Below are 17,573 nucleotides of genomic sequence, written 5' to 3'. Positions count from 1 at the left end.
GCATTAGATCCTGGAAGTTGGGGACCCCTGCTTCAGATGCAGGACACTTCACCATCCACAGGCAAAGCCCTCAAACAGACAGGCCCTTGGGACTGAGGGGAGAAGGGGGTCAAGCCAGGTGTGGCACAGCCCAGGTTCCCACCAAACTTGGCCTTGAGCAAAACCTGATTCCACCAGGCATGGCATGAATGGGTTTTAATGCCTCTCTTTAACATCTGCTAATCTCTTAAACAAGAGGAAGAGTCCTGACTGTGGGTTTTTTCTTCTTCTTCAAGTAGCAGCTTGTAATAAAGGCAAAAAAACAAAAAAATGAGATTGGATAGAAGCCCAGAAATAGCTGAAACAAAAAGGCCCAAATCCATGCATCAAAGCATTTCTGCTGATTTTCTATCTATAGGACTGAACTTCGCAGCTACTGCCGAGGAGACAGCAACTCATCAGAAAATGAGGCACTCAGATCAGAATTTGCACATCAGGGGGCACAGGGAATGGGGGGGGCAGGTCACTGTTCATGTTTCAACTAGGGACACCGAGAAACAGAGGGGTGTGCGGCCTGTCCACGGCCATGGTGCCATGTGGCCCAAGACCACGACTCAGATCCCTGGATGCACAGGTCAGTGCTTTTTCCACCGTGGGAATTCTTAAAAACTCAATAAACTGCAAACCTTATTTTTAAAACTTTAAGTCATTTTCATTTTTCCATTTTCATTCTTCATCAGTATTGCGTAACTCAGCGAAATTCTGGGCATCGGTGGTTGAAACCTAGCACGGGTTGTTTTCCCCTTAGAAATAAAATATTTCAGAAAAAAAAAAAGGAAGGAAATTTTTGAATAAGACATGAAATAGGGATATACAAGTGTTTGTAAGAAATTCCTCTGTCAACTCTCAAGTATGAATCATCAATAGACGGTTTCTCATCAGAGTTTAAAATCAGGTTAAATCTTCTATTTTAGAGGTTTGTGGAGCTTTTTTTTTTTTTTTTTTTTTAACTTACCTACAAATCTTTGCAGGAGAAGTTTTCTGTATGAAAATAAAAAGACTTAGCATTAATCTTAAAAATTTTTTTTGTTCTCCTTAAAAGAAAATATTTAGATCAAGAGGCACATAAATTATGAGTAAGTTTATTGGGGTCTTTACAAGTTGCCGCACTTTGGTATTTACTGAGGCTTTTTCTGCTTGGACCAAATGAAGGATGACTCAGAGGTCCAGAGGTGAGTCACTTCTGGATGAGTAGTTTAACCACTCTCACCATTAGAACTCTGTTTACCCACAAAAAAGCACAATGCCGCCACGCCCAAGCCTTCAAATATCTCACGCACCACGAAAAGGAGATAGAAATCGATGTATTCTGTGCAGGAAAAGAAATCAGGCTCTGGTTCAACTTCTATTCCACTCTGTCTCTTTAAATTTTCCTTTCATTAATCCAGCTCTGACTCTGAGCAGCGCTATAAATTCTCTGGTATGATGTGTAAATTAGGAAACAGAAAAAAAGGAGCAGGGACATTTGATTCCACCCCTAGAGAGAAGGAAAAAGGGCAGATTGGGGAAATCGGAACTTGGCTTTTAAAGCTCCCTGAAATGAAGAAACAAAGAAATTCTAACACAGACTCCACCTTTATTACTTCCTTTTTTATTACTTTAAGGGAATCAGGCCTTGGCACTTGGGAAGAAATCTCTAGCAGGGAGAAGCATAGATTTTTCTACATTTGATAAGGAAAATGGCCAGGTAAGAGATTATTTCTGTACATTTCAGAAGGATTACTTTGCTAGTTGAGGACAAACTACAGTTGTGGGGTTTCTTCCTCCTTCCGGCTCAAAGTGTGAAGGATGACCATATTATTCAAAAGTGAAGCACTGGGCTTCCCTGGTGGCTCAGAGGTAAAGAATCCGTCTGCCAGTGCAGGAGACAGGGGTTCAATCCCTGATCCGGGAAGATCCCACATACAGGGGAGGAACTAACTACTGAGTCTGTGCTTTAGAGCCCGGGAGCTACAACTACTGAAGCCCTGCTTCCCAACAAGAGAAGGAACTGCAATGAGAAGTCCCTGCACTGAACTAGACAGTAGCCCTCGCTCTCCACAAGAGAAAAGGTCGTGGAGCAAAGAAGACCCAGCACAGCTAAAAATTAAATAGATAAATAATACTCTAAGAGTGACGCACTTAAAAGGTACAAACTTCCATTTACTATAAAATGAGCAAGTGCTGACGATGTAATGTATAGCACAGTGCCTATAGTTAACAACAGTCTATTGCCTATTTTAGAAGTTGTTAAAGAGAGTAGATCTTAAAATTCTCACCACAAGGAAAAAAAAAATGTAACTATGTATGGTGACGGATGTTAACTAGAGTTACTGTGGTGATCATTTCGAAATATACAGGTTAAATCATTATCCTGAACACCTGAAATGAACATAATTTTATCTTTCAAGTATATCTCAATTTTTTTTTAAAGAAGGTGAAGCACTGGCAAGAGAATTTTGTGGTTTGCTGTGAAGGCTCTCCTAAGTTTTCACGTGTGACTAAATCCCCCGGTTGGTGCTGGTTTTATAAATGCGAGATGTCTGTGTACAGAGCAGGGGCTACCCTCTTTCGATTCTTTGTTTCCTCTCATTTGTTCCCTCTCATCTCTGTGGAACCTGCCTCAACAGTTCAAAAGGCAAAGCGGACCTTGACTCCACTGCCCCCTGGTGGAGACTCGAATCCCTTCGGCCCCAGAAGGATGGCACGCAGACGTAACCTGGCTCCCACCTGGATAACTGCCCCCAACTTGGGAAAACGTGTCACTAACAGATTCTGAGCTAAACACAGCCGACATCTCCAGAGTTTGGAGGAAGAGCAGGAATGAAGATGAGAATGAAAGGGATGCTCAGGACTTCCCTGGCGGTCCACGGTTAAGACTCTGAGCTTCCAATGCAGGGGCATGCGCCCACGTGAATGGCCCAGTGGCTTCGTCATGTCCTTAAGAGCAGAAACTATGCCTCTTGCTCATGACTGTAGACCCAGGGCCTGGCAGGGCAGCCACACACCCAGGGACATAGAAATATTCACAGAATGAATGGGGTGGGGGTGCGAGAAGAGGTTTCCTGACAGATCAGAGGAGAGAAGCATCAAGATATGGTCTAGGTAACTGGAGAAGTTTAGCTGTGGCTGAAATTTCTAAAGCCAGACGGATGGGGCCCAGGTGGTGAAGGGCTTTGCATGCCTCCAGGTAGGTTCTGGGCAGTCCTGAAGAGCTGTATGTAGGGGAACATGATCAGATCTGTGTGTCAGAAAGGTCCCTTGGAGTGTGAGGAGTGGCCTTGGGTACAGGAAGGCCACCTCTCTTCCTGGCATACCTATAAAAAGTGTGTTGCCTGAATGACCCACTAGCCTCCCTCGAGTTCAAGAGTTCCAAAATTTTGATGAAAGTCATTTGAAACAGGCAGATATTAGAAAAAAGGAACTCTCAAAAGAGGTACCAAACTAAAAGCACCACTGGGCATCCCTGGTGGCCCAGTAGTAAAAAGTCTGCCTGTCAATGCAAGAGACAGGGATTCAATCCCTGATCCAGGAAGATCACATGGAGCAACCGAGCCCATGCTCCACAACTATTTATCCTGTGCTCTAGAGCCTGGGAGCCACAACTACTGAAGCCCTAGGGCCTGTGCCCTGCAACAGGAGAAGTCACCGCAATGAGGAGCCTGGGCCCCGCAACTAGAGAAGAGCCTGCACAGAAACCAAGATGCGCACAGCCAAAGATTAAATAAAATTATTAAAAAATAAAACTCCCACTCATAATATTAAAAATCATAGCTCATGAGTACAAAGCACCTACTATGTGTCAGAGTGCTGGGAGCACTTAGCAGTTGATAGGGTCCTCCTACAACTCTTGGGTGGGTGACATTTCTCTTCCCTTTGCACAGATGGAGGCCCAGAAGGTGAGGGAAGCTGTTCTAGGTGGTGGAAGGCAGAGCTGGGGTGGGGAAGAGAAGAAGTTTTCCCCGGGGTGGGCTAAAGCTCCCAGCACCCTATGGGAAGCTTGCCATCGATTTCCTTGTGGTGCTGGGATGCGGTGAGGTAATGCCCACTCCCCCACGTCCCCCCAGGCCCACAGGCATCTCTACCTCAGCCCCCGAAGCCCTGGTTCATTGCTGGCCTGGAGGTGAGTTCCGTTCAGACCCACAAGCGTCTCCATGTATGCTGGGTGACCTGAAGGGATGTCGAAACTGTGGTCCTTGAAATTAATTAATGACCACTGTCAGGCAGCCTTGACTGGAAACAGATGGCAGGAAAAAGGCAGGCACTAACCTGGGCCGTACATAAAAAGCATGTCTTTGAACTTTCAAGCAAGGGAAGTGAAACTAGCCTTTTGCGTAATCATTTACCTCTTTCCGAAAACACTTCTGGTGCCCACAGATGATAACTTCGGCTGCATTATGCAAAGTGAGAAACACAGGAATGGCCTGAAAGAACACAAAGGAATAAGCATGAGAATATTTCTTTGATCTCATAATTACATAATTCTTGATGTCTGCTTCAAAATAAAAGATCTGTGGGAACTGCTGGCATTCACATAGCTACTCCTCTCCAGCAAAAACTCTTGCGTGGATCAGCGCTGTTGTTGCTGGCATGATACTCGGTAGGTGTAGAGACTCCCTTCCTATGGGTTTTCTCATCACTTATTAAGCACTTACTGTGTGTCGGGCACCGTGCCAGGTGTAGGGGACACGTCCTGTAAACAGCTGCACATGTGACAGATAGGCTGTCTCTAGAGGTGAGAGCTCTGACCAGATGCACAGAAAGGCATAACCAATCCAGCGTGGGCAGGGCACGCCTTCTTGGAGGAACTGAAGCCCGAAGTCTAAACAGGAACCAAATGATGAACTAGAATGAGCCCAGCAAAAAGAGACAAGGTGAGAGAGGGCTGGAGGCAGAGGGGCACACAAGAGTCCAGAGGATCAAGGCAGCTTACCTTCTCGGGGAACTGGGGGGAGTTGAGTGGGGTGGAAATAGCGTGGAAGGGGGAAATGGGGGAGGGGGAGGGGAGGTGACGATCCCGAAGGCCAGAGGAGATGCTGAAGGGTTTAAAGCCCGAGTGACATGACTGCATCTGCATGTTTATAGGAACTTGGGCTGCTGGGTGCAGGAGAAGAGACAGAGATGATTACAGAAGTTTAGCGGCGTGGCAGATTGAAAATCGACCCTCAAAACTCTAGCCGCAGCACTTCTCTGGTGGTCCAGTGGCTAAGACTCTGTGCTCCCAATGCAGGGGACCTGGGTTCAAATCCTGGTCAGAGAACCAGATCCCAAATGGTACAACTAAGGATCGCGCATACTGCAATGAAGACCGGGAAGGCTGTGTGCTGCAACTAAGACCCAGCACAGTTGCATACATACTAATACATATATATACACACAAATACATATAAACACATAAAATAAGTATTAAAAAAAAAAAAACTATACCCAAGTCCTAACCCCTAGGATTTGTGAAAGTGACCTCGTACAGTAAAAAAAGGGCCTTTGCAAATGTAATTAAATTGAGAATCTGGAGATGGAGCGAATACCCGATGATCTAGGTGGGCCCCAAATGCAAACACATGTATCCTCCTAAGAGAGAAGGAGAGATATGACACACACAGAGGAGAGGCAATGTGGCCCCAGAGGCAGAGACAGGGGGATGCGGCCACAAGCCAAGGCATGTCAGCAGCCACCAGAAACCGGAAGGGGTGAGGACCGGATTCTCCCCAAGAGCCACTGGAGGCAGCACAGCCATTTCAGAACCCTGGCCTCCAGAACTAGGAGAGAATAAGTTTCTGCTGTTTTAAGTCACCGAGGGAAGTAGTCATTTGTCACAGTAGCTACAGGAAACTAACAGAAGGAATCACCAGACGGTGGCCTGAAGCTGGTAGTGGCTGTGGAGATGGAGAAAAGTGGACACAGGAGGGAAACGTTTAGGAGACTGGAGTCAATGGTGGAACAACTGGGATCAACACTGTACCCCTTCTCCCAAAAAGGGGGAGAGGAGAAGATATTTTAAAAATGTAACACTCCAGTGGGACAAACCTAGGTGGCATATTAAAAAGCAGAGACATCACTTTGCCGACAGAGTTCCATATAGTCAAAGCTAGGGTTTTTCCAGTAGTCATGTATGGATGTGAGAGTTGGACCATAAAGAAGGCCAAGCACTGAAGAACTGATGTATTCAAATTGTGGTGCTGGAGAAGACTCTTGAAGAGTCTCTTGGACAGCAAGGAGATCAAACCAGTTAATCCTAAAGGCAATCAGTCCTGAATATTCATTGGAAGGACTGATGTGGAAGCTGAAGCTCCAACACTTTGGCCACCTGATGTGAAGAGCTGACTCATTGGAAAAGACCCTGATGTTGGGAAAGACCGAAGGCAAAAGGAGAAGGGGGCAGCAGAGAATGAGATGGTGAGATAGCCTCACCAACTCAACGGACATGAATCTGAGCAAACTCTGGGAGATGTTGAAGGGAGCCTGGGGTGCTGCAGTCCATGGGGTTGCAAAGAGTTGGACACAACTTACAGACTGAACAAGCAGTGGGCTGTCAAGATACACAGAGTACCCACTGTACACTGACTATTGCTGAGCTGTTTGCTAAGAACAGCAGTCTTTCCTAATTTGATAGATGATCTTGACAAGGCCAGGGGAGGGATTGAAGGGTGAGGGATATTTGCTATTATCTTGTTGTTGCCAATGGTGACGTTTCCTGGAAAGCAAAAGAAAATCAAGAATATGCATGGGTTTTGGCATCAGCCTGGGTTTCGGGCTCCAGCTCCACCATCTGCTCATGGAGCAGGGCACTTATCCAAACAGTTTGCTCCTCTGTAGCATAAGGATAACAATACCTGCAACCTGAAGCTATTGGGAGGAAGGGTGGAAACCATGCAAGAGCCGCACATGAAGGCTGTCAGTGTTAACGGGCACCAAGCCTGCACTCAGTGGTGTTGATCGAGGACCCTGAGCTGAGAAATTGTTCCCACTTCAAGGACCCTTAAGTGGGCCTTTAAGCAGATGCTACTGCCCTAACACTTCCAGATGGATTTATTCTTTATCTTTGGGGAAGATATATTTTTACCTTGTCATTAAGACTTTTATAAGTTTATAGCTCTGCCCTATTTTAGTATTTTGTTCTAACTCACATTGTTTCATTTCATTCTGAGCTCTTGCTTTGCATTTTTCTTCCTTTTTTAATGTTTTCTACTCTTTTTCATTAAAAGTTCAACTCAACTCTTTTTTCCCTTTAAAAATCATAATTATTTCCTATGTTTTTCATGTCTTTTGTGCTTCTTTTTATTCCTCTTAAGCTTTTATGTTTTCTATTATGTTTTATGTATTTTAAGATTACTAGAGATTTTTTTAATTGGCCTCATCCATTAGGTTCATGTTGGGAAAACTTGGGCCCTGGCCTTCTAGGTCTGAGCCTAAGAAGACAGAACAGAAAATCTTTAGGTTAATCCTGTGGTACATGACAGTGAAAATAAAAGGGCCACCTGGATCTTATTTATTTAAAATTAAGACCTGATCCCTGGGTCAGGAAGATCCCTTGGAATAAGAAATTGGATCCCACTCCAGTATTCTTGCCTGGAAAATCCCATGGACAGAGGAGTCTGGCAGGCTACAGTTCATGGGGTCACAAAGTGTTAGACAAGACTAAGCAACTGAGCACACAACAAGAAGCCCTGATTTTAAATGTTTTTGCCTCCTTGACTATAAAATCAGAAAGGAGATGAGATTTAGGGTTGACTCAGAGTCGGACATGACTGAGCGACTTTCATTTTCACTAGACTCTAACTCTAGACCTCAAAGAGGTTTTATTTTCTCAATTTTATAAACTGTCGAGAGGTTCCTCCATCACCCTAGCAGAATCTGAACAGATTCTGTAAAAGGATCTATCTGTACATATAGACAGAGAAGGCAATGACACCCCACTCCAGTACTCTTGCCTGGAAAATCCCATGGACGGAGGAGCCTGGTAGGCTGCAGTCCATAGGGTCACTAGGAGTCAGACACGACTGAGCGACTTCACTTTCACTTTTCACTTTCATGCATTGGAGAAGGAAATGGCAGCCCACTCCAGTGTTCTTGCCTGGGGAATCCCAGGGATGGGGAAGCCTGGTGGGCTGCCGTCTATGGGGTCACACAGAGTCGGACACGACTGAAGCGACTTAGCAGCAGCAGCAGTATATAAAGAACTGATCTTAAAGTTCACTAATAATAGGTACCAACAATGTGTTCAGCACAGTGCTAGTTATTTTAATTGCATTCTCTTATTTAAATCATCTCTCAGCAACTTTATCCACAGATGCTGTTACCCTGATTTACCGACAAGGAAACTGAAGCTCAGGGTGATGGGGCAGCTTGTTGGTGAGTTCACAGCTGGTTCAGGGTGGGACTCCAGGATTCCAACTGAGTGACGGAAAGCCCACACTCCCAGCCTTGATGTTTGTTGTTTAAGCGCTAGGTACGTCTGACTCTTCTGTGATACCATGGACTGTAGCCCACCAGGCTCCTCGGTCCATGGGATTTCCCAGGCAAGAATATTGGAGTGAGTGGTCATTTCCTTCTGCAGTGGATCTTCCCAGCCCAGGGATAGAATCCACGTCTCCTGCATTGGCAGGAGGGTTCTTTACCACTGAGCCACCAGGGAAGCCCCATCCTTGAAGTTATAGGATCCAGATTATGGCAAGCTCCCAGGATAAGCTTCCTGGATCCACATCTGTATGAAGTCCAACACAACTGTGTATTATTCCAAACTCTGCCAGTCTGTGTCCTCCCGTGATAAAACTGGTATGATCTAAAACGGATGACCTCGATGTAAACTCCATGCCACTCTTTAAGGGACATCATCCATTTCTACTTTAAAATGGTCTAATCTGAATTTCTCAAGCCATTTTTCTTGACTGAGGAGCTAGCAGACTTTAGAAACAGTAACTCTACCATTGACTTTTATAGGCCTCCAAAGAGATCTATCAAGAACAATATTAAGGCAATCTGTAACTTATAATTACTGACTTTCCCTTGGCCTCCACCTCTGTGTACCAAGCCTTAGTCTGAACTATGTGATTAGTTCAAGACACCACAATGACCAATTATTTCAGAAAACCTGCCCTTTACAGACTGAAGTTCAGCAGACTTACTTTTGTGAAATCAGATAAAAGTTGTGAGAAGTGAGGACTTCCCTGGCTGTCTAGGGGTTAAGACTCCTTGCTTCCACTGCAGGGGGCATGGGTTTGATTCCCGGTCTGGCAACTAGGGTCCCACAAGCCACATGGTATGGCCAAAAAGAAGTTCTGAGAAATGATAATAATAATAACAGTCAAGATACCCTGAATGCTTCCTATGTGCCAGACGCCGTTCTAACTGCTTTCACATATTGAATCATCATAATAACCCTTTGAGAGAAATACTAATAACATCCCCATTATACAGATGAGGAAAAGGACGGATATACTTCGATTCTCTTTTTTAACCTGCCTCTTAATAATCTGAAACCACTTTTAGACCATCTAGATACTAGCTTGCTGCTAAAAAGAACAGAAAGTCAAGTTTGTTCTTCCACACTGTCAAGGCACTAGGAACGGCCTCAATAATAAAAGGTCCCACCATCTTTCATTAGGAAAAATGGCCCAAGATCAACTACCGTGAAACCCAAATCATCATTTTTAACATAAAACGTAATTGACCAAATTCAACTACACTGCAGTCCAATTCGTTTCATGACTCAGGGGCACAATTTGCAATTAATTTATTCTTGGAGTCCATTCACTTAAAATTCAAGATTTTGTCCATGCACTGTTGGAAATTTTTCTCTGGCTGTAAAAAGACATCAGTAACTTTTACTTCAAATTTTTCATTATTCCCATGCTTCCCAGAGTGGAATTTTCAAGCCTTGATTGTTGTTTGTTCAGGTGTTGGGACTGACTTGAAACAGTTTTCTACGGAAAGCCCTGGCCCTGTCCACAGGCACGGCCTTGGGTCCCTCTGCAGGAGTGTGGACGGCTCGCTTAGCCAAGCGGTGGGCTGGCTTCTCAGTTTTGTAGAACATCAATCCTACCTTCAATTTGGGTGTGTGTGACTTCAATCTACAATATATTATAGAATAATTAATTGCCAGGCTCTTGCCAAAGAATATACCTTTGAACATTTGGCTGCCTAGTTTTTTATCGAAATCATGCCTGTAGAAATAAATGTTCCTAAAGGAAAGGAAAGGAGTCAGATAATTGGAGAGCAGCAGTTTTAATCCCAGAGAACTGTTCCTACTGAACCATGCTGTCATCATGCTACCAAACAGACTAGGAATCCCAGAAACTAGGTTACCATTGGGTTTATTATAAGGATGTGACCAAAGACCCTACGTGGCCCATCCTACCCTTAATGAGGACTAAGTAACTGAGAGTCCAGTGGGTAAAGAATCTGCCTATGATGCAGGAGACATAGGAGATACGGGTTTGATCCCTGGGTTGGGAAGAGTCTCTGGGGAGGAAATGGTAAGCCACTTCAGTGTTCTTGCCTGGGAAATGCCAGGGACAGAGGAGCCTGGTGGGTTATACAGTCCACTGGGTCACAAAGAGTTGGCCACAACTGAGCACAGAGCACACAGAAGGAATTGAGAGCAAAGAAGGACACTGCATTTCTTCAGCAATAGCTTGCATTTATCTTACAAGCATGGAGAGTCTTGTAACTTCTTTACTTCACTGCAAAAAGATAAAGAGCTAAAACCAAGGCCCAATTATATTTGTTTCATAAGATATCATAGCATAAATTTCTATGTGCTAAGTCTCTCTGTGGCCTTCTTCTATTTCCCTTGACCTAGAATTATTTTATTTTTTCCATTTTAAGATTTTATTTTATTTTTTTAATTGGAGTATAATTGCTTTACAATGTTGTATTAGTTTACAACAACAGGAATCAGCTATATGTATAGATTTATTTTAAAATCTCTTCTTAAGAAATGTTTATCTTATCAACTCTACCCCAATGTAAAATAAAACTTAGGGACTTGCCCCAGTGGTCCAGTGGTCAAGAATCTGCCTTGCAATGCAGAAGATGAGGGTTCGATCCCTGGTCAGGGGACTAAGATCCCAAGTGCCATGGAGTACTAAGCCTGTACGCCACATGTAGAGTCCATCTGCTGCAACTAAGACCCCATGCAGCCAAAAACTAAATTAATTAATATTTTAATAAACTTAAAAAAAGAGGCACAAACTATTATATATAAAACATACAAGAAACAAGTATATATTGTACAGGGGCTTCCCTGGTGCCTCAGTTGGTAAAGAGTCTACCTGCAATGCAGGAGACGTGGGTTCAATCCCTGGGTCGGGAAGATTCCCCCAGAGAAGGAAGTGGTAATCCACTCTAATATACTTGCCTGGGAAATCCCATGGACAGAGGAGCCTGGTGGGCCACAGTCCATAGGGTCACAAAAGGTCAGATATGACTGAAGCAACCTACCACACACGCACACACAGAAGGCAGAATAACTACACAGCTCCTCTCCCCTTCTGCCCACTCCATCCTGATAGGCTCATCTCCTTGGCTTGTTATGATTTAGGAAGGAAAGAGGGTAAGCATTGTACTGCTTTGGTTTTTAAAAATAATTGTATTTATTTATTTGGCTGTACAGGGTCTTAGCTGTGGCATGCAAACTTCTTAGTTTCAGCATGTGGGATCTAGTTCTCTGACCAGTGATCGAACCCTGTCCCCTGCAAGTCTTAACCACTGGACCACCAGGAAAGTCCAATGCATTGCAGATGAACCACTATCGTTGGACAGTCTTGAGTCTGCATCTCTGCTTTTTGTAACATCTACCAGTTGGTGACCTTCGCCAAATCTGCATCTCAGTTTCCTCCTCTGTAAACGGGAGTAATTAAGTCCAACTTCATATGTCATGAAGGTTGGCAACAGGAAGTGCCTGGCTCACATATATAACACTGAAAATTCACAATGGTTGTTCCCATGGTGAGTTGTGTGTCTTTCATGGATTCCCCTATAAATTCTTCAAGGTCAGCTAAGTGTGTGTGCTCAGCCTCTTTGCAACTCCTTGGACTATAGCCTGCCAGGCTCCTCTGTCCATGGGATTCTCCAGGCAAGAATACTGGAGTGGGTTGCCATTTCCTTCTCCAGGAGATCTTCCCGACCCAGGGATCGAACCCGCATCTCTTGCATCTTCTGCATTGGCAGGCAGATTCTTTACCACTAGCACCGCCTGGGAGTCCCCTCATGTTCAGGAACCAGGTCTTATTCCTCATTAAGCCCCCAGTAGTAGACTCCCCAATAAATATGTGTTGAATGGAGAGCCACAAAAATAATCTCCTTGCCTTAATTCTATCATTTGGTTGTGAGTTTGAGGTGGAAAAATCAATAAAGAATGTCCCCACCTTGCCTTTGCAGAGTGAAGTCAGCTTCCTCTCAGGAGCCACACATCAGAAGAAAGGCTTCAAAGTTTTGTTGGATAAAGGAGGCCTTTATGGAGCAAAGCAACTCCGTAAGTGTTTTGCATAACAACACGCCCACGGATTGTAACTGAGTGCTTTCTGCCCCAGTTCCTCGTGGATCCATGAAACTGACAGCTTGGCACCAGCATGTTGACGCCTGTTTTCCATCTAACACAAGCTGTACAAGTACCGCGTGTTTCATCCACTCTGTTGTAGATTTTTAAGCAACTATGTAAAAACAAAAAACTCAGAAAACAAAGAAAAGATGCTGGGTTGTGTTATTTCACTAAAAAAAGAAAAAAATAAGTGTCTCCTTTCTATCTTCCTCCTCCTCTAACCGGGTGTATTTGGTTTGGGGTTGTTTCTCTTTACTTGGGAGTTTGAAATGCAGCAGCTTCCTTCTGCCCATGAAAAAAATCTGTGGTCTAGGTCAGGGCCATTCAAATGCAGTCCCCTCAGAAGAAAAGGAGCTCCAGGGAATTCCCTGGTGGTCTAGTAGCTAAAGACTCCGCTCTCCCAATGCAGGCGGCCGGGATCACGGAACTAGATCCCGCATGCTGAAACTAAGATCAAAGATCTCTCACTTTGCAACTGAGACCCAGAGCAGCCAAATAAATTAATTAATTTTAAAAAAAGAAGACTATAAGAAGCTCACACACAGAACTGTAAGTCAGTGCCCTACTTCCTTCTTCAAAAAGTATGGCTATGAAAAAAAAAAAGTCAGCTCAACTAAACAACATGTTTAGTGCCAAGCTTGATGTTTACTCTGGCACAGTCTCCTTAGGGCCAGGTAACAAGAGCTCTTGATGAAAGTGAAAGAGGAGAGTGAAAAAGTTGGCTTAAAGCTCAACATTCCGAAAACTAAGATCATGGTGTCTGGTCCCATCACTTCATAGCAAATAGATGTGGAAACAGTGGCAGACTTTATTTTTGAGGGGCTCCAAAATCACTGCAGATGGTGATTGCAGCCATAAAAATAAAAGATGCTTACTTCTTGGAAGAAAAGTTATGACCAATCTAGATAGCATATTAAAAAGCAGAGATACTACTTTGCCAACAAAGGTCCATCTAGTCAAGGGTATGGTTTTTCCAGTAGTCATGTATGGATGTGAGAGTTGGACTATAAAGAAAGCTGAGCGCCGAAGAATTGATGATTTTGAACTGTGGTGTTGGAGAAGACTCTTGAGAGTCCCTTGGACTGTGAGGAAATCCAGCCAGTCCATCCTAGGGGAGATAAGTCCTGGGTGTTAACTGCAAGGACTGATGTTGAAGTTGAAACTCCAATACTTTGGACACCTGATGCGAAGAGCTGACTCATTGGAAAAGACCCTGATGCTGGGAAAGAATGAAGGTGGGAGGAGAAGGGGACGACAGAGGATGAGATGGTTGGATGGCATCACCGACTCAATGGACATGAGTTTGGGTAGACTCCAGGAGTTGGTGATGGACAGGGAGGCCTGTTGTGCTGCGGTCCATGGGGTCACAAAGAGTCAGACACGACTGAGCGACTGAACTGAACTGAACTGAACTGAACTGAACAAGAGTTCACAGGCTGTTACCACCTGTGGACTATACTTCAAGAGGCACTGTTCCAGGTTAGAGAGCTCTCCATGTGCCTGAGACGTACAGGACTGACATTTACTATGGACTTTGGAGGGTTTATTGGCTACCTCATCTCTTCATCTCTTTCTTTGATGAAAACCCCAGTATTGAGGATGTGCCTCATTCTTTATCAGTCTATGGGTATGGATGGGGATCCTGTGTGACCAGGGCTGGACAAATAGTGCTCTCAGTCTTTCCAGTCACAGTGAATGGTTTAGGGAAGACATGATCCAGGGCTGGCCAATCAGCCTAACTCCATCCTGGTTAGTTTTTAGTTTTTAGACCTGGGATGGGCAGTGGCCCTAACTGATGCAGTCAGAGTGAATCCTGGAAATTATGCAGAAGCTGCAAGGAAGACAGTCTTGTTCCATTAGACTTGAAGTTGTGAAGATGTGAGCCTGGAATCAACAAGACTCATGAGGGGAAAGCTGAACTATGAGATGAAGCAAAGACAGAGCAGAACTGACAGACAGACAGCATCTGGATTCTAAGTAGGTCATTGGAATCTCTCAATCAGTTCAGTTGCTCAGTCATGTCTGAGTCTTTGTGACCCCATGAACCACAGCACACCAGGCCTCCCTGTTCATCACCAACTCCCGGAGTCCACCCAAACCCATGTCCATTGAGTCGGTGATGCCATCCAACCATCTCATCCTCTGTCATCCCCTTCTCCTGCTCTCAATCTTTCCCAGCATCAGGGTCTTTTCAAATGAGTCAGCTCTTCGCATCAAGTGGCCAAAGTATTGGAATTTCAGCTTCAACATCAGTCCTTCCAATGAACACCCAGGACTTATCTCCTTTAGGATGGACTGGTTCGATCTCCTTGCAGTCCAAGAGACTCTCAAGAGTCTTCTCCAACACCACAGTTCAAATCTCTCAATCAAGCCATGCCTAAAGCAGTTTCTACCTGATGACTTTTCATTAATGTAAACCAGGAGATTTCCCCTTTGCTTAGACCAGTTGGTGAGCTTTCTAACACTTGCAATCATAAGAGTCTCAAGTCTATGCAAGACTATTATACCCTGGGCTCATTTGAAAATCCACATACACTGACTCTAAAAAGACAAATCAGAAGAGGTGAAAGGTAGGGAGTCAGAAGAGCTTCCCATTAGGTGGAGAAAGTCTTGGTACCTTCCCACACCTAAGTTCCTTCCTCTGTCTGGTGATTAACATCTGCCTCGCCTGTCAGGTGACTAGAAGAACCACACAGAAAGATACAAAGGAAATCACTCCAGAAACATATGAAAAAGCACTGTACAATAAGAAAAATCATTATCATTATTAATACAACACCTTACTTATTCAAACTTCAAAATTCTGGCATCCATAACTATCCAGAGCCTACGAAAAATTTTAAAAGCTTTTGTACTCCCGCACCTCCCCCATCAACTCCTATACTCTGTCGTTAGAGAAGCAGCTCCCCCTACAGGCCAGAGGGCATAAAGTGAGGCCACAGACCCGAGGAGCTCGACCCCATCAAGAGGGGCAGCGGTGAGCCAACCTGGCCCCTATTCCAGGATCAGCACCCACCATCATGGTGTGGTGGCTCACTTATTAGGTCAGTCGGGCTGTTTTCTCCGGCATCACACACAACATCCCATTTACTCAAGCTTATGAATCACGAAAGAAAAATGATGATTTCATTTAGAAATTACCAGTACTAATTCTCAACCACTATTTTGCAACTTTGGAGTTGTCCTAACAACACTATCATTATCCAGAGAGGCAGATTTTGTCTGTTTTTGAGAACAGCTACCATAACACATTTTCATATCTGACTTCTAAGGAGCCAGCACAATAAACTTTACATTAAAAAACAATATGGTTTTGGAACTTCCCTGGTGGTCTAGTGGTTAAGACTCCATGCTTCCAATACAGGAGGGCACAGATTCAACTCCTGGGGGAGGACTAAGATCCCACATGCCATGCAGCATGGCCAAAAAAAACCCCTAAATTATTTGGAGAAGCATCACGGCTTAGGTAGCGATGACCGCTCCCAACAAGTCTGAACCTCTTCAGCCTCTCCCCCAGGGGACCATCGCAGTTGGCCAACCCTCTGATCCTTGGAAGGTTTCCCTGGTAGCTTAGCTGGTAAAGAATCTGCCTGCAATGCAGGAGATTCTGGTTCAATTCCTGAGTTCGGAAGATGCCCTGGAGAAGGGATAAGCTATCCACTCCAGTATTCTTGGGCTTCCCTGGTGGCTGGTGGTTTAGATGGTAAAGAAAGTGAAAGTCACTTAGTCATGTCCAACTCTTTGCGACCCCATGGACTATACAGTCCATGGAATTCTCCAAGCCAGAATACTGGAGTAGGTAGCTATTCCCTTCTCCAGGGGATCTTCCCAACCCAGGGATCAAACCCAGGTCTCCTGCATTGCAGACAGATTCTTTACCAGCTGAACCACCAGGGAAGCCCAAGGTTCGATCCCTGGGTTGGGAAGATCCCTTGGAGGAGGGCATTGCAACCCACTCCAGTATTCTTGCCTGGAGAATCCCCATGGACAGAGAAGCCTTGTGGGCTTCATCCATAGGGTTGAAAAGAGTTGGACACAACTGAGCGACTAAGCATACACACCGTTCCTTGGTAACCATGTGTGACCGAAAGGCCATGATCAAAAATGCCAATATGCGGACTTCCCTGGTGGTCCAGCGGCTAAGACTCCATGCTCCCAATGCAGGGGCCAGGATCAGGGAGCTAGATTCCACATGCCAAACCTAAGAGTTTGCATGATGGTGATTTAGTTGCTAAGTGGTGTCTGGCTCTTGCAACCCCATGGAGTGTAGCCCAATGGGCTCCTCTGTCCACGGGATTCTCCAAGCAACAATACTGGAGCGGGTTGCCATTTTCTTCTCCATGGGATCTTCCTGACCCAGGGACTGAACCTGAGTCTCCTGTATTGCAGGCAGATTCTTTACTGAATGAACCACCAGGGAAGCCCTAAGAGTTCACATACTGCAACTAAAGATCCCACATGCTCAAACTAAGACCTTGCACAGCCAAATAAATAAGCTTTTTTTTTAATAATCATTTTTTAAATGCTGATATGCCAGAGGAGATGCAATAGGACTTAGCGGAGTGTGCTACTCAGGCATTGGAGAAATATAATACAGAGAAGGACATTGCTGCCCAGATCAAGGAGTCTGACAAGAAGTACAACCCCACCCGGTAGAGCATCACGGGGAGGAACTTTGCTGGTTACGTGACACATGAAACCAAACACTTAATTGACTTCTACCTGGGCCAAGGGGCCATTTTCTGGTTCAGATCTGGTTTAAAGCATGGACTGGGTCACATACCCAGTGATCCATCCAAAAACAAGGACTGCAGCCTAAATTCCAAATACCAGAGACTAAACCTTCAGTCTTGCTTAAGGGAACACCTCGATCTCTGAACCTTTATTGTGTTGTTTTGCCCAGAACATTCTCTGTACTAGTTTGTTGTGGTTATACTGCAATTAGCAAAATAGCTTACATCTGCATTTATTTTCTATTCCATACCTCTCTGCCCCATGTTTCTTCTCCTCAAAA

The 17,573-nt window shown here is 44.7% G+C and overlaps 1 protein-coding gene and 1 non-coding gene across 13 annotated transcripts in view; one reads left to right on the top strand and one right to left on the bottom strand.

Moving 5' to 3' along the window:
- The window catches only part of TMEM241 (transmembrane protein 241), a 116,422-nt gene that overhangs the window by 68,246 nt on the left and 30,603 nt on the right, over positions 1–17,573 (bottom strand). For all 12 annotated transcript variants that reach the window (XR_006057820.2, XR_006057819.2, XR_001023979.5 and 9 more), the window contains exons 5-6: positions 4,365–4,442; positions 995–1,020 (exon numbers count right to left, since the gene is read on the bottom strand). Coding sequence is in view for 8 of the 12 variants with exons in the window: in XM_004020478.6 (XP_004020527.2) it covers positions 995–1,020; positions 4,365–4,442 (104 nt within the window). In the remaining 4 variants the exon portion in view is untranslated. The remainder of the gene's footprint in view (positions 1–994; positions 1,021–4,364; positions 4,443–17,573) is intronic.
- On the top strand, positions 5,206–5,278 carry TRNAG-CCC (transfer RNA glycine (anticodon CCC)). Its single transcript has one exon. It is a non-coding gene; the product is annotated as a tRNA-Gly (tRNA).

This window comes from Ovis aries, chromosome 23, assembly GCF_016772045.2.
Source record: "Ovis aries strain OAR_USU_Benz2616 breed Rambouillet chromosome 23, ARS-UI_Ramb_v3.0, whole genome shotgun sequence".
NCBI lineage: Eukaryota > Metazoa > Chordata > Mammalia > Artiodactyla > Bovidae > Ovis > Ovis aries.
This window is presented reverse-complemented; position numbering and strand designations above follow the sequence as displayed.